Raw genomic sequence first — 25,393 nt, 5'->3', positions numbered from 1 at the left:
GCTCCCTGCTTACCTGACTGGAAAGAATGGCTTCTCCCTGGAAAAGAGTCCCTTCCCCTGTCCGTGGGGTTGTACAGAATAATCCCTAAATCCTGGCCATGCTCCCCCCAGCTACTGCGGAAATTAACCCTGCCCTGACCAGAACCAGGACCAGTTCTAATACAGTACTGCCATCTTACTTCTCTACAGACATGTCTTTGATTTGGGTTCCCACAGTGGATTTAGCAGCAATGTCCCCCCTGACACTAATTCTGCTTCTCGTCCTTCCTCATACATGTAATAGAAAGGTTGGAAATGTTGTGAGAGTATTACTGTTATGTTTTGCTATTGAGATTCTGAGCTGCAACTTCTAAGGTGAACATCATTCTAAGGGATGTAGAAGTTCTTTTAGCATTAATATTTTCATAAAGGTTTTCTTTGTAGCAAGTGAGCTGCATGAGCATGTTACAGGAGTACTTGGGAAGCTCTTTATAAAATAAATATTTGCAATACTGCCAGCGTGTTTCCATTACTTCAATGTCTCATATATGTAAAAACAAAGTACTCTTGGTTTGGAAAAACAGTGGTTAGAGAAGAGACTCTTCCACATGAAATCCTACTTAAAAGTGATTGTGGAGTATGGAAGACAATAGTGTCAAGCATAAAAAGTGTGCGGTCGCATGAAATACAGGAAGGTTAGCCAATGCTGCGTAGTCCCTGTATATAGTACAGAGAAAATCTGTCCAGTGGCACTGGCATAATTTTTGCCTGTTGACCATCTGTAGGAAGCCCTTCACAGGCAAATTACTGTGCAAGATTAACTTAAACCAGGTGTCTGCTGGCCTCTGGCACTGCTGGTGATTACTACATCTGGTACTGAGAATAGGTCTTGTGATAGACTTAGGATTATGATGCCAAAGGATTCAAAAGACTAGGGAGTTTTTGGTTTTGTTGCCCCTTAGGAACTAACCAAATTTAAGGCTGTGTGGGTGGAAAAGGGGCTAATTCTTTAACCGGTGGGCCCTTGGAGGTAGTAAACCAGATGGTAGCCCTAGGCTGTTGAATCTCTAATTAGAAGTAACCAGTTGCAATTTACTTCAGTATCTCAATTAAGAAGGTAAAAATCTGTGGAAGAAAACTTTCTGCTGTGAAGTAAATAAGCTAACTTCAAAGAGCAGGATGGAAAAGGGAATGAAAGAAAGCATGTGATACAAATGTGTCTTTCTTTGGTTTTGTAATTTGATCGTGTGTCCTGATAACTATTTCTTTTACTGCAGATACTTTAAAAAGTTCAGTTTCTGTGTGCTAGAATATACTGCTCTTCAGTGTAGTTCCTCTCTTCAGTTACTAGCAACTAGTTAAACCCATAATTCTGCTGTCACAAATGCTGACTTTCGGTATGCCCTTTTTCTTCCTAGCATTTAAATAAGATTCACCACTCTGTTTTTTCCAAACACCTTCCATGTTAGGCCTGATAAGTTCATGGCTTTTCTGCAAAAGCACTTGGTTGTAGTTTTGCTCCTTCCTTTGCTATTTTTGTTTTTTGCTATTTTTAGGATTTCTAAACAGTCTATTTCTTTGGTTTTGTTGTAATGCTCTTAATAAACCACCTCATTTGGCTTTTAGATCTTTGGTGGTAATTTTTACTGCCACATTTTACATGATCCAACAAGAGTGTGGGGAAAAAAATAGCAGTTTCCTGAAGATTGACTGTATTGCTTTAAAGGATTAATAGACTTTCTCTACAGTTTAAGCAAACATAGTCTGAAGTTAGCTGGTTTGATATCATATTAACACTGAAAGCATTCATCTCCTCTGTGTGTACAATAAACTCTATGGTGATGGAGCGGTTGTTGTACAAACATGGTGTAATGATATTTTTTCCAAAGAAGCACACTTTGGCTGTGCCTAGAAGTGTGTGAGAAGGCTGTATACTTGGGAGATCTTGCTTGCCAGCTGCTTTCCATTTATATATACTGTGGACTGTCTTTTAAAGATAAGAGGGGAGGGGGAACAAAAAGGAAAAGGGGAAAAAATAGCTGGGTATTATGTCATAGTGTGAAATGTATTTCCAAAGTGTGTATGTCTTTAAATTTCTTTAAAGATTTTTTTAAGTACAGTGGCCAAGGTAACTTGTATAAACTGCAGTACTATTTGGCAGTAAAGATTTTGAATGCTGATTTTTATTTTTCTGATTTTTGCGTAGGTCTGTAACCAGTGATGAAGGATCCGTGAATGCATTCACAGGAAGGGGGTCACCTGGTAGGGGTCAAAAGACTAAAGTCTGTACCACACCTTCATCTGGTCATGCTGCATCTGTGAAGGATTCAAGCAGCAGATTGCCTGTTACAGACCCCACTCGGCCTGGTGCCACCACCAAAATCACCACCACCTCCACCTACATATCTGCCTCTACACTTAAAGTTAACAAGAAAACCAAAGGGCTCATTGATGGCCTTACTAAGTTCTTTACACCATCACCTGATGGTCGCAGATCACGAGGTGAAATAATAGACTTTTCAAAGCACTATCGTCCAAGGAAAAAGGTCTCTCAGAAACAGTCATGCACTTCTCTTGTGTTGGCTACAGGTACCACACAAAAGCTAAAACCTCCACCTTCTTCACTTCTACCCTCAATCCCCATCTCTGGTCAGAGCCCCAGTTCTCAAAAATCCAGCACTTTGACTTCTTCTAACTCTCCCCGAAGTTCTTTCAGTCAGTCAAGCATACCCTCCTTTAGTAGCCTTCCTAGCAGCAGTCAGCTAAAGGGACTCTTTGATGGACTCTCTCATATCTATACCACTCAGGAACAGTCTCGAAAAAAGGGTCACCCAAGCTATGCACCCCGCAAGCATTTGTGTAGTAAACCAGAGTTGTCTTCCACACCAACGTCTAATAGCTGTGTCTATGGGAAGAAAGAGGTTAGGAGTAGGTTTATTTCTCATGCTTGTGCCTCTGGATGGGGTGTGTCTAGAGAACATGCTTTTAAAGCAATTGCTCACCTCAACAGAACAGCTTTCTTTAAAAAGCACAGGACTCTAGGCAGATTAAAGTATAAAATGACCCCTCAGATGGGGACCCCCTCACCAGGGAAGGGGAGCTTGACAGACGGAAGGATTAAACCTGATCAGGATGATGGTAAGCAAAGGTCAAAGTGCCAACCAAACCTGCATCCCGTCCAAAACCAAAATTCTTATCACATAGGTCTTAGCTATTTCTCTTGTTCTTACTTCACTTTCATACAAAAACAACAAAACCTTGAGCTTTTATCTAATGCTGACTAAATCTCCAAAACATTTTTGGTTGGGTTTTTTTTTTCTGACTAATACCACACCACTTTTTTATTATTTTTTGCATCTGTAGTGACACTAGGAGCCCCAAATGCCTTCATAATGTTGCTTATGGCTGTGTAGTACCGCATGAGTAGCCACTTGTCATGCTACTTCCTTGTTCTTCCCCTGCCGTTTCTGTGGCAGTAGTGCTGTCATCATGATTGTGTGCTATCAGTGCTTATAACGGTGGGCATTTCAATTCATTTGCCTCTGCTCCATTGCTTTTCCATGAACAGTTCCATCGTACTACAGTCTCCACAACACTTGATCTGTACTGCTTTGAGCTACCTTTTTCATAATTACTCTTATTTAAGAAATGTTTGAATGCAGACTTAACTTAGCATTAATCTTCAAGTTTTAAGGGCAACTTTTTTTCTCTTGTGTTTATTTTTACCTTCTAGAGTATACTGGAATTTATCGAGTGGCATAGTTCTAGCAATAGAATATATTCCATTTCATGAGGTTCAAAACTAATTTAGTAGAACTGGACTATAAAGGCTTATACAGACAGACAAGTACTAAAAAATAGCTCATGCAGCAGAAAACTACAAAACAAGAAGGGGGGGTGAAGGTTTCACTTCTGTTGCTTAGTAATCCCAAATTTGGTTAAAATGGGGAGCCATATCAGCCATAGTTGCAATCCTATTTAGTAGTATCACTTTGGTAAGGCACATGTAACCTTCATGTCTGTGAATAAACTTTTTGCTGGTTTTACATAACAGATACTGAAATCAAACTAAGCATCAAACAAGAAAATACGGATGTATTTCTGTTGGGAAGCAAGGACACTGTTACACAGGAGGATTTGGAAGTATTTAAGCAGGCCCGAGAACTTTCCCTGGAGGTAAGAATCATGTTGCATAAAGTGTAGGTATTTCTGTAAATAAAAACTCAGTTAATTTTCAGTCTGTTCATCTTCATTTCTAATATATTCCTTTTTATCTAATGCATCACGCTTGCTGTCAATTTTATTTGGGAGACACTGTATATACAGACAGGAGACAAGGCTGGAATGGGTCAGATGATAAGTGGCACTTAAGATAGATTTTGAAAGATATACTTGAGCATTTTGTATATAGGACTACAGGATTAAACATAGAGTTTAAAAGTAGCTGACATCCTGGTCAGCACTGAGAGGATATTGGTCAGTAAGGATGTGCCTAATGATTTTCCTCTGCAAATAAAGCAGGTGCTCTGAAAAGCTAAGTCTGTCCCAGAAAATACTGCCTGGTAGAAAACTGGGCTTAGTGAGTTCATAAATTTGTTTTACCCAATTACTTACCACACTTTGAGTTTAAATACTGTAGATTTTTTCTAGCAGTGATAATATTTGAGCTGAATCAGACTAGTGAACCAGACTTTCACTTTTCTATGTCCATGAAATGAACAACCAGTGTCTTTGAGAACCTGGCTCAGAAGGTAGATGAATGTAATGTTTCAATTGCTGCTTTCTTAAAGTAGCATGATAAATGGCTGCATGTTGTCTTTTCAGTAATGGAAGTCACTTAATTTTTTTTCAGGTTTAGTGTACAAGAGCTGACATTACCTGCTGTGTGGGTCAACACAGTGATTTTTTTACAGATTTCACTCCTAGTGTGTTAAGCAGCAGACTCAGATTGAGTTTAAAGATTCAGTTTCATTATTAGCTCATACTTCTATTTGCTCATGGAAAGAGTTCCCACCTCTTGCTTTCTTTATCTTTCATATGCAGTCCCCAAAAATGTTAGGTGGTAAGGTTTCTAAAATTTGACATTGAAATTGCTTGTTTTTCCTCACCTTTCTTACTCTTTTATATTTTGCCAGCCCTTTAGAGTCTTACAGTCATTTTCTGATCAGCTGAAATGCAGTATTATAGTTGAAATTAGTGTGTTAGTATATTCTTGACTCTTTGAGGTAAATTACAGTTACTCTAGAAGGGTTGTGCTGATACCTTTTCTGTCACTGTTTTGATAAAAAGACAGCTTTGAGTTTGCACCAGCACTACAGAGACGTCATTAGGTGCTGTGGGAGAAGAGAACTTGAGGCTCTTGTGCCTCTTATTTGGCTGGGCTTTTGCTGTTTGTATTTGCTGTTTGCAGACTCTGTCCTCTGTCAAGGTTTAAAGAGCTTAAGCATCTGATTTGGATACTTCAGGTTTCTCATGGTTTCAGTGGGTGGAATTGGTTATATAAAGCTAAAGTTTCTTTTACTTTTCTATAACTAATACTTTTTTTTTTATTGCACCTGACAGAAAATTGGGTGTAAAAACACTGGTGAAACAAGTGGCCGATACCCTTCAGTGATTGAGTTTGGAAAATACGAGATCCAGACCTGGTACTCTTCACCTTACCCACAGGAATATGCAAGGTAGCAAGTTGTCAAGATTGCCATACATAGTTGGAATTTTTTCTGATGTGAAAATTACAACTTATTTTTTACTCTTTTGTAACTGTTTATAATTTAAAGCCTTTAAAAGCAAATATGCTTTTGTAATTATAACTGTGAGAACAAGGATTTGTCTTTCATTCTAGCTAGTTCTAAATCAAAGATGCAATAAAAAGACTAATTTTTTCCTAGTCCTGTATAAATGGGTGTGGTTTTGTTCAAGGTTTATTTTTTTGTTTTGTTTTGTTGCTTTTGTTTTCATTTATTTGTTTGGTTTTGTCTGGGGATTTTTTTTTGGTTTGTTGTTTTTTGGGGGTCTTTTCCTTAGACTGTTGCAATGAGGTATGTCCAGCTTCTGGCCCTTTAGACAAATTAATCTTGTTTGTGATCCAGCATTTATTAATCTCCTTTTTTCTAAGGACCAGGGGAGATGTCATGTTAAATAAATAAAGTCAAAGTGGGCAAGTTGTGGCAACAGCATCTCATTTCTGGCCATCTTTGCAAGGGTGCACCTTGGAGTCAGGCAGAGCAGATCTCTGCAGAGTTTTGTGTGTGCTGAAAATAAATGTTTCATTAATCCATTGGCTGTATGACACATTGGAAGATATTCAGAACTGTATGTTTGTCAAGCTCTACTAGTATAGCAAGCAATGTGATCTGTTGCAAAATGCTGTTGCACAGTGTTACTCTAAACTGCTTTTTTTTGCGTGGTGGGAATGAGGAAAATGTCATGTATCGATAATATATAAATCAAGGGCTAAAAAAGTGTGGAGAGCATTTCCACTTCCTATTATTACCACTGTTTTTATAGTGTTAATTTTTTATTTCAGTTTTACTTTTTATTCCCTCAATTTATATTGTATTGTAAAAGAGTGAGTTACCTATTCCATCAAGTAAATTAATCCCAGATAGAAGCATAATGATGGATAATTGTTAGTATGAGGCTAGAGTGGGATGACACTGTGGGAGGTACTGTGGCTCTCAGCTGAGTGTGGTGGGATTACATCATTGAACAAACAGTTCAAACTACTTTTTATATTGTTGATGAACTTCTTTAGGATACTGGAGTAGTGCAAACCATGGCTATAATCCCAGGATGTGCTAGTAACTTCAGAGCAGATAAAGATTGTCCTCTGCTCTAAAACTTTGCAGACTAATTAGTTTCTAGAGCAGTCTTCCACTGCTTCAGTAATTCAAAAATGAAGGTAAGTAGCCATAAAAATTACCAAAGGGAGCAGTTTATGATGGTATGTAGTACATGGGGCATGTGGGTTACTTGTATGTAGTGTGAACTGGATCCTCCCCAGAGAAGTGCACTCGTCTGTGTTGCCTGTGTTGTGGAGCTGTGTGGAAGGGAGATGTTATGCCTATAGGTGAACTCTTTGGGTTGCCTTCTGTAGTAAAGTGATAGTTTAGGTGGAGCTGAGGGGGTACAATCCTACTACAGTTTGCTATCTTGCCCAAGTATTTCAAATGACAGTGGGAAGAAAAGCCATCTCCTAGCCTTCCCCAGATGCAAAATAAGGAAAATTATAGGGAAGGAGATCCCTTGTATTCTGCTTTGTGCTTCCTGTATCTTTACTTGGAACAAGAAAGGTGAAATTTGAAGTATTACTCCAGTGTGCTTACTTGGATGGAATCCACAGCAAAAGCTTAGGTGGAGTGTGGGAAGAGGGAAGTAACTGAGATCTATCAGAGGCTGGATAACAAACTAACTGACAACAGCACAACTCTACTGAATTAAGTTCACTGTGATTGATTGATCGAATCTGATCTTTTCTTATTTTCCTTTTCTGATGACTAGTGTGTGAGAATGTTTGATCATTCACTCTATTGTTGTATTTATTTATTTAGTTATGCTTTAGTAGCATTTATGTATGGTACCTTACATTTGAATGGGAAGGGCTTTTCATTTGTGGTAACTTTGTTTACAGAATGTAACAAAGTTTTTGTATAAAATATCTTCTTGATTTTCCTACAGATTACCAAAGCTTTACCTGTGTGAATTCTGTCTTAAATACATGAAAAGTAAAAACATTTTGTTAAGGCACTCAGAGAAATGTGGCTGGTTTCATCCTCCAGCCAATGAAATCTACAGAAGAAATGACCTTTCAGTATTTGAGGTGGGTATAACAAAAGTATAAGCTTTTTGAAAGTAACCAGTTTGTAGATGTCACAGACCAGCTGTAGAACTAGTGAAAACTTTAAAATGATTAAATATTTCCTTGGAGGTTCTTCTTACACTGCAAAACCAAGTTGAGATTCTGCTTATACTGCAAAAACAGATCCATCTTACCTATTCTGTTCTACCCTGCCGTATTCTTTCATGATTTGTACTTGTACTTCATGCATTAGCCAACCTCTTTAAGATACTTCACTAGCATGAATCCTAGGGCTTCCTTTGCAGTTCTCATCTTTGATTGGTTTGCCTTTCCCTTCTCAGCAAGAGTACCTCTTGCCACCCATTCATTGCTGGCTGTTTGAGTGTCCTGGGTAAAGGGAGAAGGCTAATCATAATGTAGGTGCTCCCAAAGTAAAAAAGCAAGTAATGCAGCTTCTTGTGTGTTCTAGAATCACACATGTAGCTCCTAAATGCTTTTGCCTTCCATTTGGATGTTTGAGAAACTTGTCCTGAAATACAAAAAAATCCCACAACCTCAACTTTGGATTTTTTAATCTATGTTATTCTTCTGGGAGATGACTTCTTTTAAGTGTGAGGTTTTAAGTCCTGGACAAGAGAGTTCTGTGTTTCAAACAGCATACCTGCAGTTATTAAAACTATGCTTTGACTTTCACATTGCAGTTTCTCAAGCATTCTTACAGGTAGTAATAACAGAAAAGACTGCTGGGGTTACCAGGACTTCTTTTCTCAACAGTGGTATTTAGATGCATATATTGATAATTTCTCTTTAACTGCAAATAATAGATTCTTATTCAAACTTATATTCTCAAACTGTATTAATGTCTGTTGTGCTTGGTCATTGCCATTATCTGTTTAAACAACAGATGCAGTATTGAAGTCCTTTTATAAGTTAGAACAAGATCTTTGTATTTGGTTCGTTTGGTTGTGTTTGTGCTGTTAAAAAATTAGCTATTTGCATCAAGGGTGCTTCCTTCCTGACTTGAGCAGTTTTTATAAATATCATATACCTGCCAGCAAAAGACTTACGTTGTAAATAGACTTACCTCTTTTTCTATCAAGAAGTGAAATTGCCCCAGTCTGTTTAAAATAACTTGATTTTCTCTATTAGCAGGTATTAAGATCTGTGCAGCATGCAATAGGCAAATTGTGCTCTCCCATTTATTTCTATTAATTACTGCCAACATGTGAATGAAAACTTCTTAAAAAAATAAAGTAAAATACAGAGAAATACTGAGAAAGGGGAAGGGAGGGGGATTGCTGCAAAAAACACCTGGAAACCAAAGTACTGTGAAAGCAATGTCCCGACTCTTTCTCCACTGCTTTTATTCCTTTTGTCTGTTTTAGGTGCTTCAGTAAACACTTACGTTAAGCCTTCTGAAATAAATGTGGTTCATTTGGGTCTGTTTATTTCAAAGGTTAATGTCAGTTGTCACTGATTACCACAGAAACTTAGTCATTAGTTGATGTCCTTCTTCATAGATCCTTTCAAGAATTCTGTGCAACCATTTTCTTTTAGGCAGAATGAAGAGTTTGTGGTTTCCTTCATGCTTTGTGTTTTTGAAAGAAATGGAAATAAGTTTGGCATTTTGTGATTTATGTACCTCTGCCCAGAGCATGACTTTGACGGATTTGAGAGCAGACTTTGACATGACTTACTACTATGCTGTAGCCAAGCAACTTTTGACAGATGCTTCCTTTTGAGCTTGCCGTCCCTCTTTTCCCTCCCCTTCTCACATTTAAAACTGATGAACAAGCTGTGCTTGCCTGAAATTTAAGAAGTTTTTTTTGCATTTCTGTACAAATGTTCTTACTGAAAAAGACAGTTCACATAATTTGCGTTTTCAGGCTTATGGCTTACCCAGTGGAGATTTCTGCTTACTTACTGTTCACATTTAATTTGCACACTTGCTAATAAGTGTGAAAAGTAATAAAAAGCATCTGGACAATGGAGTGCATTGTAAGAGAGCTTGATGTATTTGATAGGCTCTTGAGAGCTATCTGTAAGTTTATTCTGATGCCTTTATGAGCAGTAGCTATTCATTGAATGTTTTTTCTTCAATCCACTTAATGCAGCTATACTACTGATGTTTCTTTAAAATTCCTAAATGTATCCAAAAGGTTGGGTTTTGCTGAGATTTGTAACTAGGATTCTTACTCAAAACAAATTAGAATCGAAGATGGCTTCTTTTTCTGCACAGTGCCTATCATTTGTCTCTCTCTGAGTGAAATACAGCTACTGTCATTATAAAAAAAATCAGTACAAGCAAACCTTTCTAGTAAGAAGATTATTTCAAAAATGTTTTGCCTTTGACTGAGCCTATCAGGAAGTACCTAATTGATCTAGGAAATCTGCATTTGTGTCTGGCTTTTCTGTAGCTGTCTGAATCACAGCTTGACTCTTTACACTCATAATATACCTAGACTAATTGTAGTATTTAGCCAGGAAATTTACCTCTCTCACTCAATAGCGTTTTAGCCTCGCATGGAAATTTTGTCTTGTCTAATTTATCCAAAACCTTGATGTGATTGATATGTAATTTGCTACTCGTTTATTTGCCTTACACCTTAAGGATTCAACATAATACAGTTCTTTGTTTGGGTATTTTTTAAAAGTTGTTGTACTCCACTGCCTTCTAGCAAAGCAGAGTTTAATGCAGTTTTAACTAGTGCATTTTTCTTATCTGCCAGTCATACTCATTTTCATTTCAGGAATAAAGTGAAAGAGGTAAGTCTATCTTGAACAATTAAGTGAAGTTACTTTGTTTAATAAATCTAGATACTCAGGGGTTACTTAAAAATGCTAAGTAATTAGCACTAACTGGTGATTTCTTATTTAAGGAGAAACTGGGGTATTTCTCTTCTGAACCTTGATGTGGTTTGTTTGTTTGTTTCTTATAACACACCATACTGTTCACGTTTCCTTCTAGGATATGATTGATTCAATAGGTTGTTTTGTCTTAACATGTTGTGTCTTGAAAATAACTGCATCTGTCTTGCTTTTTTAGGTTGATGGAAATGTGAGCAAAATTTATTGTCAGAATCTTTGTTTGTTAGCTAAGCTCTTTCTGGACCACAAAACCTTGTATTATGATGTTGAACCGTTCCTCTTCTATGTCCTTACAAAAAATGATGAGAAAGGCTGCCATTTAGTTGGATATTTCTCTAAGGTAAAAATTTTAAAAGTGGGTTTATTTAATATTTGTAATTTCCTGCTCTCCTTAATACTTCTGCCAACAGCAAAGAAAAATCAGAACTTTGAAAAAAATCCGTAAGCATGAAAGCCTCTTTGTAAATCTTAAGTATTATGTTTATTTTCTCAAATACACTGTACTTTCTTGCCTCTGACTGATGCAAATTAAGAATGAGTTCAGCCACATGGATTGGGGTGGGTTTTTTCTTGTTTTGGGATTTCTGTTTCTTCATTTGTTTTGTTTCCAGAATTTGTTGTGGTTTCAGTTGAATATTTAATTCTTTTTCCTTCCCCAACATTTTTGCATTAGTATGGTAAGTCTAACTTGTAAAAGTTGCAGGTACTTGGAATGTTGATGTGTTTTCATGGCTTGACTGCTGGCAGTTCCAGCTGACTATTTAGATGTAAATGGGCAGTGATGTTGCTCTCTTGTGTGCAGTCTGATCTAATGCAGTTACTTGCTGCTCCAATGTAAGAATGCATTGCCTGACTTCATGGTGGCTGCCTTGTTTAGAGTGGATGTCTCTAGGTTGTAGCTGATTTTCAAGTAATAGATGGCTACTATTGACAAAAATAATACTTAAGTAGACTGTCTTGACAAAGATGACCAAGAAAAATGGTGAAGTATAGTTAGATGTGCTTGCAACAGGAAAAGCTTCCATTATTGTCTATAATTTGTCCCTAAGGAGTGTGATGGATAGGTACCGTTACTCAGAAATTCGCTAGCTCCTGATCCTAGTATTGCTACCTCCTACTGACTATATATTTCCTTTCTTGAATAAGTGATTTGTGGGAAAATAGTAGTTAGAAGCAGCGCAAAAGTCCTGTCAGAGTACCTGGATATGATACAGTAATCTCTTGGATGTCTGCATCCTTCTGAGAGGCTGGCCTTGCTGGAATTAAAGTGAGACATGTAGGCACAATTTACACTGTCTTTAAGGTCAGTCAGAACTTCTCGTGACAAACATGTCAACTTTTATTTAGGCAAGTATTTTCTCCATTTATCTAAGGTGTGGCAGCTTAAGGTGAGTCTCTAGATTTTTGTTCCTTATCATAGAATTGTTAATGTTGGAAAATACCTTTGAGATTGTTGAGTCCAACTGTTACCCAGCACTGCCATGATTGCCACTAAGCCGTGTTCCCAAGTGCCACATTTACAAGTTTTTCTAACATTTCCAGGGATGGTGATTCTACCACTTCCATGAGCAGCCTTGTCCCAATGCTTCATAACCCTCTAAGTGAAGAAATTTTTCCTAACATCCAATCTGAACCTCTCTTGGTGCAACCCAAGGCCATTTCCTCTCAACCTGTCACTACTTACCGGGCATAAGGGAAAAGCCCAAGTAGAACATATCCATAGCCTTTCTTTCATCCTCTAATATATATGTCATAAAAGGAGGTCAGGTTAGTCAGGCAGCACCTGCCTTTCATAAACCCAAGCTGGCTGGACCTGATTCCCTGGTTGTCCTGCGTGTGCCATGTGATGGCAGTCAAAATGGTCTGCTCTGTGACCTTCCCCTGGCACAGAGGTCAGGCTGACAGGCCTGTAGTTTCCCAGATCCTCTCTCTGCCCCTTTTTGTTTGTTTTACAGTTGCTAACCTCCAGTCAACTGGGACCTTTATGGTTAAGCAGGACTGCTGGTAATTGATAGAGTGGCTCAGTGAGCTCCTCCAACACTTCCCTTGGGCCCCATGGACTTGTAGATGTCTTAAGTGGCATGACAGCCGCTAAGCATTTTCTTGTGGATCACAGGGACTTCATCTTGCTCCCTGTTTCTGTCTTCCAGTTCAGGGGGCTGAGTACCCTGAGTACAGCTGGTCTTGCTCTTAAAGACTGAGGCAAAGAAGGCATGAAGTAGCTCAGCCTTTTCCTCATTGTTGTGGTTTAAGTCCAGCTGGAAATTAAGCCCCATGCAGCCGCTTCCCTCTCCCCACCCCCTCTGGTGATAGAGAGAGGCAAAAGGCAGAGATTATGGGTTGAGATAACAATTTGCTGGTAATAGAGCAATGAGATAAGGAAATGAACAGTAACAGCAACAATACTAATAACAGTGTATAAAGAGGGTGATTACATACCAAATGCTCACTGCATCAGAGGTGACCTACTGTTCCCCCCATATTTTTTTCTCCCCAAGCCTGAGACAGTGAAAACAAAGTGCTGGACAATCCTCCAGTCAGAACCAGCATTACTCTGCTGCACTGCTTGCCACCCCCTCCTCTGGAAAAGGACAAAAATGTCTGTGGACCCTCTGTACACCCTCTTTTACCTCCACCTGAAACCATGCCCCCTTCTTGGAAGTGGAGAATTCCTTGCTTCCACCTCCAGCGATTATGTAGGTGGTTTAGAATAACAACAATTTTTTATTGTCTTGTATCATTGTGGCCAGTTTGCATTCTAGGTGTGCTCTGGCCCTTCTAATACTCTCTCTGCAAAAACTCATGACACCCTTGAAGCCCTCCTGTTGCCTGTGTCTTCTTCCAAAGGTGATAGACTCTCATTTTCCCTGAGCTTGAGACAAAGCTCTCTATTCAACCAGTCTGGTCATCCCTGTGTGCTCATCTTGAAGCACATGGGGATGGCCTGCTCCTGTATCTTTTAAAATTTCCTTTTTTAAGCACATCTAGCCTTTGTGTACTCCTTTGCCTTGCAGAACTGCATCTAAGGGACTTTCTCAACCAGCATCCTAAACAGGCCAAAGTCTGCCCTCCGGGAGTCCAAGGCAGCAGTTCTGCTGACCCCCCTCATTGTTTCTTCAAGAAACAGAAACTATCATTTCATGATCATTATGCTCAAGACAACCTCTAGTCATCACATCATCCCCTAGTCCTTTGTTCACAAGCAGCAGGTCCAGCTGTGTACCTGCCCTGCTTGGCTCACTCACCAGCTGTATCAGGAAGTTATATTCCACACACTCCAGGAACTTCCTAGTAGTCTTCCTCTCTGCTGTGCTGTATTTCCAGCAGAAATCTGGTAAATTGAAGTCCCCCTCAAGAACAAGGGCTAGTGATCATGAGACTAACCCCAGCTACTTGTAGAATAATTCATCTGCCTCTTCATCATGGTTGGTTGGTCTATAACAGACTCTCACCAGGATATCTGCCCTGTTGCACTTCCTTCTGATTCTTGCTCAGAAACACTCAACCCCTCCATCACTGTGATTAAGTTTCAGACAGTCAAGACAGTACCTAACATACAAAGCTACCTCACTGCCTCTTCTTCCTCACCTATCCCTTCTGAAGGGTTTATAGCCATCCATTTCAGCACTCCAGTTGTGTGAGTCATCCCACCATGGCTCTGTGATGGCAACTGTGTCATAGTTTTCCTGCTGTATGGTGGCTTTCATTTACTCCTGTTTGCTGACCATGCTGTGTGCATTGGTGTAGGTGCACCTGAGCTGAGCTATTCAATCCTGCTGCCTTTTTGGGGGGAGCAGCTCTAATTCCTGTGTGACCATTCTAGGTGCTTCCATGGTTTCTAACACATCAATAACCCTTGTATCCTTGCTGCCACATGGATCTCCATGTCCTACCTTTACTGAGGTGGCAGAGTGAAGGATTTTACTAGCACACCATCCCTCAAACAATGGATATGTTTTCTTTCTCCACTTTACTCCTGTTGCTTTTGGCCAGTCTGTGTGGATCACAATGGGATCTGATGATCACAAATGTTATCACCACCAAAACTTAGGGAAAAATCTTCATCTCAAATTATTGCATGTCATCTTTCCATGTCTCCCCCTCCTTTTTTTTGAAAGAATGTGTGTGTTTGCTTATGCTGGCAGAAATGCTCTGGCTTATTTTACCTGGTTATGAATGTGTTGCCAGGATGTGGACTTCTTACTAGCAGTAATCTTGAGAGTGTGGGAAGCCTGTACAGAGAAAATACTTAACCATACTGTAGAAACTAAGAAACCTTGTGAAATATGGCTTGGGTATCTGATGGAATATTTGGGAATGAAGGTACTGGCATGTGATCCTGTCATGTCATCACTGGTCTAGTGTCATTTTGTGTGGAGGCTGAAATGATAGCTGGTGTCTTAAACTGTATGTGTGTTTACCACAACTCCTTGTCAGTTATACTGACCTTGATATTTCTGGTTGCTTTGGTCTCCCTCAAAACTGCTTATTGCTAATTTTTGGGGTGTAATCTTTTAAAGGTAACAAAGCTCTTCCTTCTTATCAATAAATTGGAAAGATCCTATAAACTTCTGTATTTAGAACAGGTTCCTAATCTTAGCTTCTGTTGTCTTAAACAATCAGTGTAATATTTGCCTCCATTGCCTGTATGACTTCATTCTGTCTGAAGGCTTTTGTTTCTGAGCTTTCTGCCTTGATTTGGGTTCAGGTTATAAGCATCTAGCTTTGAAAATGTTAGTATGCTTCAAGTATAACTTCTTAGTTCTGCACATATGGGGTTCCCCTCACTCTGACCACATAGTCAGAGAGAAGACAAAGATGAAAACCTGCAGGCACTTAGTGTAGCAATTATAGAAAATAAAACTTCACCATGTGTATGGATATTGTATTCCACGTTTATATCCTTGAGAGAATGGTCAGTGAAGCATGAAAATATTTCTCTCTTCTTACTGTCTTCCTCCTTTACAGCATTTAAACTTTATTATGCTGTTCAGACAATGTATTTAATTTTTAAGATGCCAAGTGGTTAACTAATTTAAAAATATTCTGAAGGGTATGTTTGATACTTCTTTCTTAAAATTAGGTATTAACATGGAATTATTTGACTTTGGTACTGAACCCATACATCTGTTCACCTTATTGGGATATTTTACAAGGACAGTAGCAGGTGCAGGCAGTTGCCCACTTCAGCAGTGCTTTGACATACTTGATCTGTTTCTCCTTCCCACAGGAAAAGCTTTGCCAGCAGAAGTACAATGTCTCCTGCATAATGATCATGCCCCAATACCAAAGGCAAGGATTTGGAAGGTTTCTCATTGATTTCAGTAAGTGAAATGTTTTATTTACACTTGTGATCCAAGGAGCTGATGACTGTTATATGAAAATGTAACATATGAAACTTTATTTAACTCACTTTGTTGTTTTTATCAATAGATAATGGGATTTCTGTTTATATTTACATAGAATAGAAAAGCTCCCTGAAGTGAAAAACTTAGTGCTGCTCTGTTATTGTACTCGAGGAAATTGAGAATGGATCTCTCGGCAGTAATACTAGCTCACAAAGCTATTACCCTGAATGAATTGTCTAAATTACTTTCCGTTTTGCTTTGCTCATTAGTATAAGAGGAGGCAATTATTTGTGATTATAACTAAGAAGGTGTTAGTCCAAGGCATTCTCTCCATTCTAATATTTCTAGCTTGTATCTTCTTTTAGCTAAAAAAAAAAAAAAAAAAAAGCTTTAATTGAAGAATTGCCCCATGGAAGAAATGTATTTTGGTTTTTGTGTTCATCACTTTCTTAGTGAGAATTGTTACCAGAAAGAGTGTAGGTGTTCATGGCTTTACATGTACTTGCTTTTTCATTTTGCTGAGCTGTCTGACCTGTTAGAAAGCTTCAGGCACACTTGTTTAAATATAGATTTGTTATTCCCCAAATCTTTAAGGTGCAATGGAACTCCAAACAAAATCATCTAAGGAAACTTCTCAGTTGAGTGTCCTCATTACTACTGAATCCAGCTTTCTACTGTAATTTAGAGGGAGAATGATAAGGAGTTAGTGTATATTGTATGTGGTTGCTTTTCACTATTATGTTTTATAAAGCACTGTAGAATTACATGACAGTAGAGATGGTTCAGATAATAGGATTCCTGCCCTGAAGGTGTATGCAAGAACATTAAAATGCAAATAATAATACATTGCAGTATAACAGCAGGACAAAGACAATAATTTGTAACTGTAGAGTTTTCAAGTTCTGTGTCTTGCGGTGTTTTACGCAGCATGACTGTGCTAGAGTGTATAAAGATACTTAGTATGTCCCATCATTGTATGGCTTTATAAACAGCCTTCACTATACCCTTGTGAGTTAGGTAAAAATGGTTCTGGACCACTTAATCCACCACTGAAATGTAGCTGTCACTGGAGTGGAACACAGCAGCTGTTCCATTGTGTGCCTTCTGCAACCTCTTAGCAAGGCTGTGAGACGTACCCCATATTTCTGGATCTGTGGAGAGAACTTTAAGCTTATTTAGGTAGAAATTGGCCCTGTTTTAGGATTAGAATCCTTTTTTTGCAAAAGGAGATGAGGAACTCTTAAGTGGGCTCTGGTAAGTGCTTCCAGGCTTTTCCTTTGTTTGCTACTCTGTGGTGTGTGTCTCTCAAAAAAAAAACCACTCTAAACAAATGTTATTCTGGTTGAGTTTGCAATAGTTATAAAGACAAAACTGATGGCAGAGCCATGAAACCCAAGGATTCCACAGGAGGTCTGGGTATGAGTATGCTGTGTCTCTCTGGATATGTGCTCTATTACTGTGTCTTGTGTTGCTTCATCTGGGAAAATTGATAGGGTGTTCTGGCCTTCTTGTCCTTCTGGAAAAATCTGGAAGCACATGGGGTTGTTTGAATCACTAGGTTTTATGTGGTAACTTGCTTGGAGCTTACCTGCTGCTCTTCTTAGGCCTTCCCTCTTTGCAGACGTGTTCAGATCACAGGTATGGGCTGCAGCTGTATAAACTGGGCATAAACCAGAGACCACCTTTAGCTTCTGCTGTGGCTAACAGACTGCCCACTTCATGAGCACCCAGGGAGTCCTTCAGTACTTTTCCACAGTGCTTTCCCTTTGTTTTCTGGACAGAGGTTCCCTTAACCAACTGGGAATCAGACTTTCATTTGCCAACAGGGCGAAGAACCAAGAGATGACTGAGAAAGTCTGGCTCTGTACTGTGAGTAAGGTGCAAACTACCTGAAAGGTAGTGAGGGAACTGCTTGTGGCTGTTTTACCCTTGATGTAGAAAGGAAGGGAAAACGTTCAAGGCTAGTTTTCTTATGTTGTATTTGTATCTTTTTTCAAGAGAGAGGCTGAATGCCATGAAATGGGGCATAGCTTCATCTGAATTAGTGACCCCAAAATCTGTCTTTGTACAGGAAAACCCTTCAAAATTAATTATTTACTCTTTTTCTTGGAATTTTATGTGTTTCTGCCTTCTATATTGTGACTAACTGCCATCTTCTTTGTGCTTTACTCCTTCTGTTCACTTGTGGTCTCCAGAGTATAAATTGTTCTAGCTGGTCTGAGAAGGTACGATATAAACACCACTTCTCCTCCCCCCCACCCCAGTTATTATTCTAAACTTGAACAGACCAAGTTTATCATAGTTTAAAGCATTCTTTGCCAGTGACATTATCTAGGCTGTCATGTTCTCATAAAGTCATAGCAAGATAAATTTTATGCTCTGAATGTTAAGTCTTCATTTGTTATGTGGATAGTGCTTGTAAACTGCCCTATTTTGAAATCTGTGAAGCAGTCACTGGTACTTGTCTTTTTTTATAACAGTAACCAGAACAGTTTTTAGACTATAATAATAAAAACGTAACTGAGCAAGTAATTTTCAGAAAATGATAGTTACAAACCACAAAAGGGAAGGTTTTAAGAACTGTGTGCAAGCAGTTGACTGCTCACATTATTTTGTATATATCTAGGCACTTGATAGGCTGGAAGGAACACAGCCTTTAAGCCACTACATGACTTCTGCTTTGTCAGCAGTCTGCTGAAAATTTAGTTTGTGGTAAAAATTTGATTCTTCTTTTGGTAATGCTGCTCAAATGCTGAAATGCATTTGTTCGTTCAGATTATGATGCATTCTTTTGTCCTGAACTAATTTAATCGTCACAGATGAGTTTTATATGGTCATGCTATAACTACCCAGCGAAAATAAATTCTTTAATTTTGCTAAAGGAAAAATAGGTGTTTGTCTTCTGACCACTGATTTTTGTTTTTTTCAACTTAACATTTTCCTAACTACATTTTAATTTACCTGTATTTCTTATTCAAACTGGTAATAGCAGTATTTCTTACTCTGTAGACAGCAGTATATGGTCTGTCTCTTCAGGAATCTATAATCTCACCTATGGGAAAGAAGATTTTTTAAAAGAGGAAATTAACTCTTGTGAGAAGCTGGTGTGGTGTAAAATGCCTGAGTTTGCTAGTCTGATTGTCTTCAGCAATAATTTCATTTCTAGTTTTCTGTATGTCATTCATCATTTAAATAGAAATGATGTTGTTAAAACCAAAAATACATGCTCTGAATCTGTTTTTAAAGCCTGGTAAGATCTTTTTTTTTTAACTTGTAGGGAAGTTGGAGATTTTGACTGTGATAGAGCTTTGTTGGGCTGTTTAGAAATTGAAAAAAGTTTAGATACAAATATTTTATTGAATGGTTAAACTGTTGATTTGTAAAATTGAAGGCTTGATACTGAGTCATTTTGCTGAGTTCACTCTATGACAATCAGTTTAACCTGTTTTGTTTTCTTGAAGCATGTCATACTGAAGATAAAATGGTTAGCATGAAGTCTGCACTTTGTTTACACTAAGTATGCTTTATTAAATATTATTTTATAATGGTTGATTTTTCACATAGGGATAGGGAACCTGATTTTTACTTGGAGTGTAGCTAACATAAAAAGCATTTCCTGAAAATGAATAAGAGTTTTAATTTGCTTATTATATTTATACCTTCCTGCCTTTTACAGGACTGAAAGTTCCTGCCAAACTTTTTGGGTTTGGGCTGTTTGTTTTGTTTCATTTCCTTGTTGTTCTTGTATTCCGTGGGGTTTACTGAATTGTGATTACAGGGTTTTACCTGAGGGAGAGTAATTGAATTCTGCATCCATCTTTTGTATTTGCTGTAAATAAAGTTTTTGGGCAAGTAGAGTCCAGCTGAAGTTGATCCAGAAATAAACCAGAGAGCAGGCTTTGTGTAAGAGCCCATTCTGGGTTTGTTTCGTTTTGAGTCCTTTTGCAGTGATACACAGCTATCATTTCTGTCTCAAAGATTACATGTACTTGCCTTTGGATGAGCCTCCTCTGTCACTTCAGCCTGTATTGCTGCTGTGGTTTGGACAGTACAAGCACTGAAGCTATGGTGTTGTAGCTTCTCTCTGTGCAGACACTTTTCTTTTATAAACTTTAGCAGCTTCTCTATACAAGACATTTTTCTTTGCTTTCCTGATTTGAGCTCTTGCAAAGCCTGGAATCTTCATATGCGCTCTATTTGTGTTCATTAGACTGCAGTGCCAGAACATATTAGTATTTCTTTATTTGGCATATCTAACACAGAGTTCAGTATTACTAGAATGAAGTACAGCAGTATTTAATATTTGCTTTCTGTAAGTTTAAAGTCGTCTTTTGATTCATACTTTTTCACAAAGCTCATCTTGTCACAGTCCCATATTTCTGTGTACTGGATTGCAAATTCCATCCTGGAGGCCTAGCCAGCAGTTGGAAGAAAAGAAATGCATGTGACTGTTAGGATAAACCTTTCCAACTGTGCTGGCTAGGATGTTGACAGTTCATTTGCATTACAGTAACAACTGGGCTTAATGCTGAGGAGCAAAGTCCTTGATAGCCTTTTGTTATTTATCTTGAGGATGTTTCTGGTCCAACTGATTGTAGCAGTTTCTTCCTCCCCTTCAGAATTCCTTGTTTTTATTTGGTTATCTGTTCATTGTGAAATTATTACTCTTGCTCAAGAGATGAAACATATCTTAAGGATGCTGGGATTCTGTTTGGGCTAAATACATTCTTTGTTTTGTGGGGTTTTGAGTTTTTTTGGTTCATTTGTCTGAATGTGTGGGAAAGTCAGTGCTGACTTTTTAAACTTTCCTATCACTTACCGCATGCAGTTTGAAAAGGCTGGATTTTTTTTTTCCCATAGCTTGACTTAACCCCTGATTCTCCTTTAGGATGTGTAGCTCAGATTTTCTGTGAGAAAACCATAACAGAGAAAGGCAATTCAAGTCTGGTAGTGGAAGAAACAAACAGAATTTATATTACCTGAGGACTTTTATTCTGATGTAGGAAAATCAGCTCTGTTAAATGTCCTCATTTCCCCAGATCTGGTGTCTGTTTCTTGGTCAAGTGGTTGTTTTTGTTTCTTGTTCCATCCAAACAGGTGAGTAAATCTTCAAGTCCTGATTTGCAGAAGCAGCAGAGTAACAGCAGTAACAGCACTTGTGCAACAGCTAAGGTATAGCACCAGGGAAGGCAAGTTTCCAAAGGATGAGAGGAACAAAAAAAATTTGCTGTACGAGTAAGGGAAAGCTGTTAATGAAAAATTATTTCTTTACTTCTAAATGCTTTTCCATGAGCAAGTATCAGAGCCACTGATAAAGGAGGTCGGTACCATTACTGATATTTTTAAATTGGTAACCGAGAAAGAGAGATCCACTCTTTTGCTCAGTTAGTGGCAACATTCATTAGCCTACATTGCTTCTCAATAGTGTTTGCTTGCTGTTGACAGCTTTGAAGAACTTGTCTGAAGATCTGGAACTAAAGCCTGTTTCTTTGCTCTCAGTTCTAATCCTGTTGTCTTGACTTCGAATACCTACAATCACTTGTTCACATGTAACCAGTTAGGGGCTTTTGAGCACAAAAGCTGAATCAGTGAAATATGCTGGGCTGAAAGTGTGTGGGGAGTAAGTACAGATGTCCTCAAAAGTATTTGTTATACATGATCCTGTATGCACTTTCCTTGAGGAGTGAGGGGTGGTGATGGGGCACTGAAGAGGCAAAAAGAGGATGCATAGCTTTGTAAAGTGCATTCTTGAATTCCTTCCAGTTTGCGCTTGTTACAGAAGATCTGCATCTCTCTATGGAAATGTGGAAGATGTTCACTGCTTAGTGCCCAGTCATGCAGAAGTGGTAAGCATTGTGTATTGAGTCCAGAGAACTGCTTTAGGTAGAGAAGTTTTCTGTCCCAGAAGTGTCTACAGGTAGCATAACCCTGTACTGATGAGAATGGAGACAGTGTGTTTATTTCTTATGGCCAGCAGTTTTGAGATACTTTTGAAACAAGCCAAAAAAACTGCACTGCATGAAACCTAGTTTAGTCTTCAGGCACGGTTTAAGGAGACCGAAAAGGATGAGATTTTCTTCTGGTGTTTGGGACAATTTTGTTCTTCCATCAATTTGTTAAAGAGCTGGTCTAGCCTGCAAAATCAATGATTCTGTCAAAGGAAAGAGTTTTGGTTTCTGGTTAGCTTCAAGATGAGCATGCAGCTCAAAAATAAAAGTCTTATTTTTTGATATGTTCAGTTCAAATAGCATTTACTCTTCTAGGATCAGCTAGTTATTTCCAACTTCCTTGTGGCTCCTGTACTTGAAAAGCTCTGTCTTCTGGTACAGACAAAAGGTTATTTTTGATTGAAAGTAACAGTTCCTCTTAGACAATTTTGGGCTTAGTTTTCTCACTCATGTGCATTACTATGTCTTGGTTTTTTGCAGTATCTTCAGAAGGAGTCATGGTTGAGCATTCCATGGCTAGTTGAAGTTTGGACAGTGATCTCTTCTTCTAGCTTCATCTTCCAAAGTGGCTTTGTGGTGCTTTAATGCATCAAGAAGGTTTGAAAATGTTGCTGTGCCAAACGATCTATTTTATAACTCACTTATCTGTGGTTCTCACTGTAGTGTTTCTAGGCTTTCTGCTTTAACAGCAAATTAGGCTACTCCTTTGTGGAAACCTGAAAAGCAGTGATTTTTTTTGTGAAGTACCGTGTTTGTGCAGCCATCCAAAAAAATCTAAGTGAGCAAAACTTAAAACTACTAATGGACTAACATGTAGCCTCTCATTTAGCACAACATATTGCTGGTAAGATACTAGCATTTGGGAAAATGTCAACCTGTTTAGAAGATGAATGACTTTTAAAATACAAAAACTGTGTTGGAAATAAGCGGTGGAATAGAGTTAAAATGCTGCCTCAGCTTTTACAGGGCCTCTGAAAAAGCAGTATACCAGTAAAGGAAGAGCCTCAGAAAAGGTGACAGACTTTCTTGATTCAAGTGCATTCATTTTTTGGTAGGAAGCTGGAATGAGGAAAATGAGCAAAAACTATTATAGTACGGAAATGGTGTTATTTCTTCCTTAAAGCATACTTGGAAACAATGGCAAACTAATAACAGAAAAGTGCTGTGAGGGCAAAAGAGAGCAGAAGTAATGAAAATGTGTTTTTCTTCTTCATTATGGTGAATTCACGCAGTTTATTAGCTTTGTGTAGCCTTACTTGGTGGTAAGTACCTGTGCAGACTTCTCCTAAAGTATCATGTTAAAGAGGGGGTAACTGATTAAAAACTATTCAGATGGAAACAAGACATAGATCTTGAACTGAGGAAACTTGTGTTCTTTTAATAATTCATGAATTGACTTCTGGAAAGCAAAACAAATTCAAAAAAATGTAAAGGTGGATAATGTAATGAAACAAATGTATTAGGAGAGATCAGAGGAAGTGTGCTCACATGTCGCCTATAAGTTCTGGTACTCTTATGGAAGTACTGGGAACCCACTGTCTGATACCTGCCTGCAGTTTAGAGCCAGGCCTAAGGTGCAGGAGGCTTTAAGTGGTTGGATCTACTTGTGTGGTATGTGTTCATATAACATTGCTAGTCTTAATCTCTTTATGAGAAATAATTTGTTGGCCAAAATGTAATATTTTAGAAAACCCACTTTAAGAAAATCAAAAGGATTTTTTTTAAATAAAAAATGAAGTAGAAATAGCATTTGAAAAAATTAGGGTGTCTGCAGAATCATGAGCACATTTTGTAAATGCCTCTTACATGGTTCTTCTCTGAAATCTGGTGTTAAGATGTTTTACAGTTTGCTCTAACAAATACTGAAATATACCAGAAATATAATCTAGGAATAGACACACTTTTTATGAGAGTTGTTCACAGTAATGCGTTGCTGTGGTCTGTGAACAGAATTGAGGTGGGGATGAAGTGGGACCATGGGGTTATTTTTTAAGATAAAATTTATTTCAACTAAGAGCATTTCAGCATTCTCACATTCCAATCCTGAAAGTACAGCTTTGTTACTGCTGGCGGTGTGGCAAACAGCGGAGAGTCAAAATGCAAGACCAAGGGTGAAGAGGAGCAATTTGGTTTTTTTAATAGGCTTTATTGGAAAGGTGTATTCTCAAACTACCCTTACAAAGAGTTAGGGATTTGTGTAAAGCAGGCCTGTTTCATTTATTAAATGTGGTGGCCCATGTTGAATCGTTCTGTGTTGTGGGGTGTTTTACTCTTGACTGACTGACTTGTGTACCCCAGTACAGAATACTGTGTCAGTCTTCTCATTGTTTTGTGGTGGTGTTTACAGATGCACTGTGTCCAAATGAAAGGTTGAATTACCTGCTTTATCTTTTCTTTTTCTTTTTTTTCCCTTTAGGAATGAATTTAAAGTGTCTGTGGTGGCTGTGAATTTGTGAGGGAGCCTGACTGCTGCTGCTTATTTTCTGTTCTTTTCGTGATGATTGATTATGTTGCTGACCCCAAGGCTTGAGTTTGGCCTCTCCTAAATAACTAATAAGAAGCATTCTGTCAAGCTGCGATTTAGATGAGGGGGGAATGAAGATGGATTTTGAATTAAGCTTAGTTGACTTAAGATTATTCCAAGAAAATCAGCCTCTTGGGATTTCTTGGCATCACTTTTATATAGCTTAAAGACACTGTACATTTATCAGAATTGCAAAAGAAAGCAGACATGTCACTTCAGATACAGAAGCTAAGGCTATTTTAACTGAAGAGCATCTATATTCCAGATATCATTGAAAACAGTGAAAAGGCAAGGCTAAACATGGTAAGAATGACAGCAAGTATTTGTTGGACAAAGCTGTATTTATGGGGCGTTAGTGAACGTGGAAAGCCATCTGTTGAAGACTGGTAGCTGAAAACAGATTTTAATTAAGTAATGCATTTTTAATGATTAAAATTTTTGCAGAGGAATAAGGTAAGGGAGGAAACCAGAAATTGTCTGAGTTGGCAGGGCTCAGGTTAGGAAAGCCAAAGCCATGATAAAGTTAAATCTGACTGGGGTCATTAAGTGTAACAGGAAAATCTATAGGTACATTCATGATAAGAGGAAGAACAGGGGAAATGTGAGCCCTGTCTGGAAGGAAATGGGGGACCTGGTTACACAGGATATGAAGAAGACTGAGGTGTACTCCATGACTTTTTTGCTTTGGTCTTCAGCAATGAGAGCTCCAACCACAAGGCAGGAGAAGGCAAAGGCCTGTCACCCTGTTGTTAAGGCACAGAGAGAACCTTGAGGCCTTCTTAACAGATGTCTTGTTTCCAGTGCCAGTATTTTATCAGTCAGTTCTACCTTCTTTTAAAGAATTTTATTTTTGCCTTGTTTACTGCTGGTTTGAGTCACAGTAGATATTTAGCAGATTGCTGTGTCTTGGACTCAGCTTTTTGAAGTG

General features: G+C 38.4%; 1 protein-coding gene across 3 annotated transcripts in view; it reads left to right on the top strand.

Annotated features, from left to right (window-relative positions):
- KAT6B (lysine acetyltransferase 6B) overlaps window positions 1-25,393 on the top strand; it is a 110,006-nt gene that overhangs the window by 61,538 nt on the left and 23,075 nt on the right. For 2 of the 3 annotated variants that reach the window (XM_082285998.1, XM_082285997.1), the window contains exons 7-12: window positions 2,186-3,117; window positions 4,034-4,155; window positions 5,542-5,657; window positions 7,657-7,798; window positions 10,824-10,985; window positions 15,876-15,969. In XM_082285998.1, coding sequence (XP_082142124.1) covers window positions 2,186-3,117; window positions 4,034-4,155; window positions 5,542-5,657; window positions 7,657-7,798; window positions 10,824-10,985; window positions 15,876-15,969 — 1,568 coding nt within the window. The remainder of the gene's footprint in view (window positions 1-2,185; window positions 3,118-4,033; window positions 4,156-5,541; window positions 5,658-7,656; window positions 7,799-10,823; window positions 10,986-15,875; window positions 15,970-25,393) is intronic. The other variant, XM_082285999.1, reaches the window with a different exon arrangement.

Source organism: Coloeus monedula, assembly GCF_965178545.1.
Source record: "Coloeus monedula genome assembly, chromosome: 8".
NCBI lineage: Eukaryota > Metazoa > Chordata > Aves > Passeriformes > Corvidae > Coloeus > Coloeus monedula.
The sequence above is the reverse complement of the archived record's forward strand: the minus strand, read 5'-3'. Positions and strand labels throughout refer to the sequence as shown.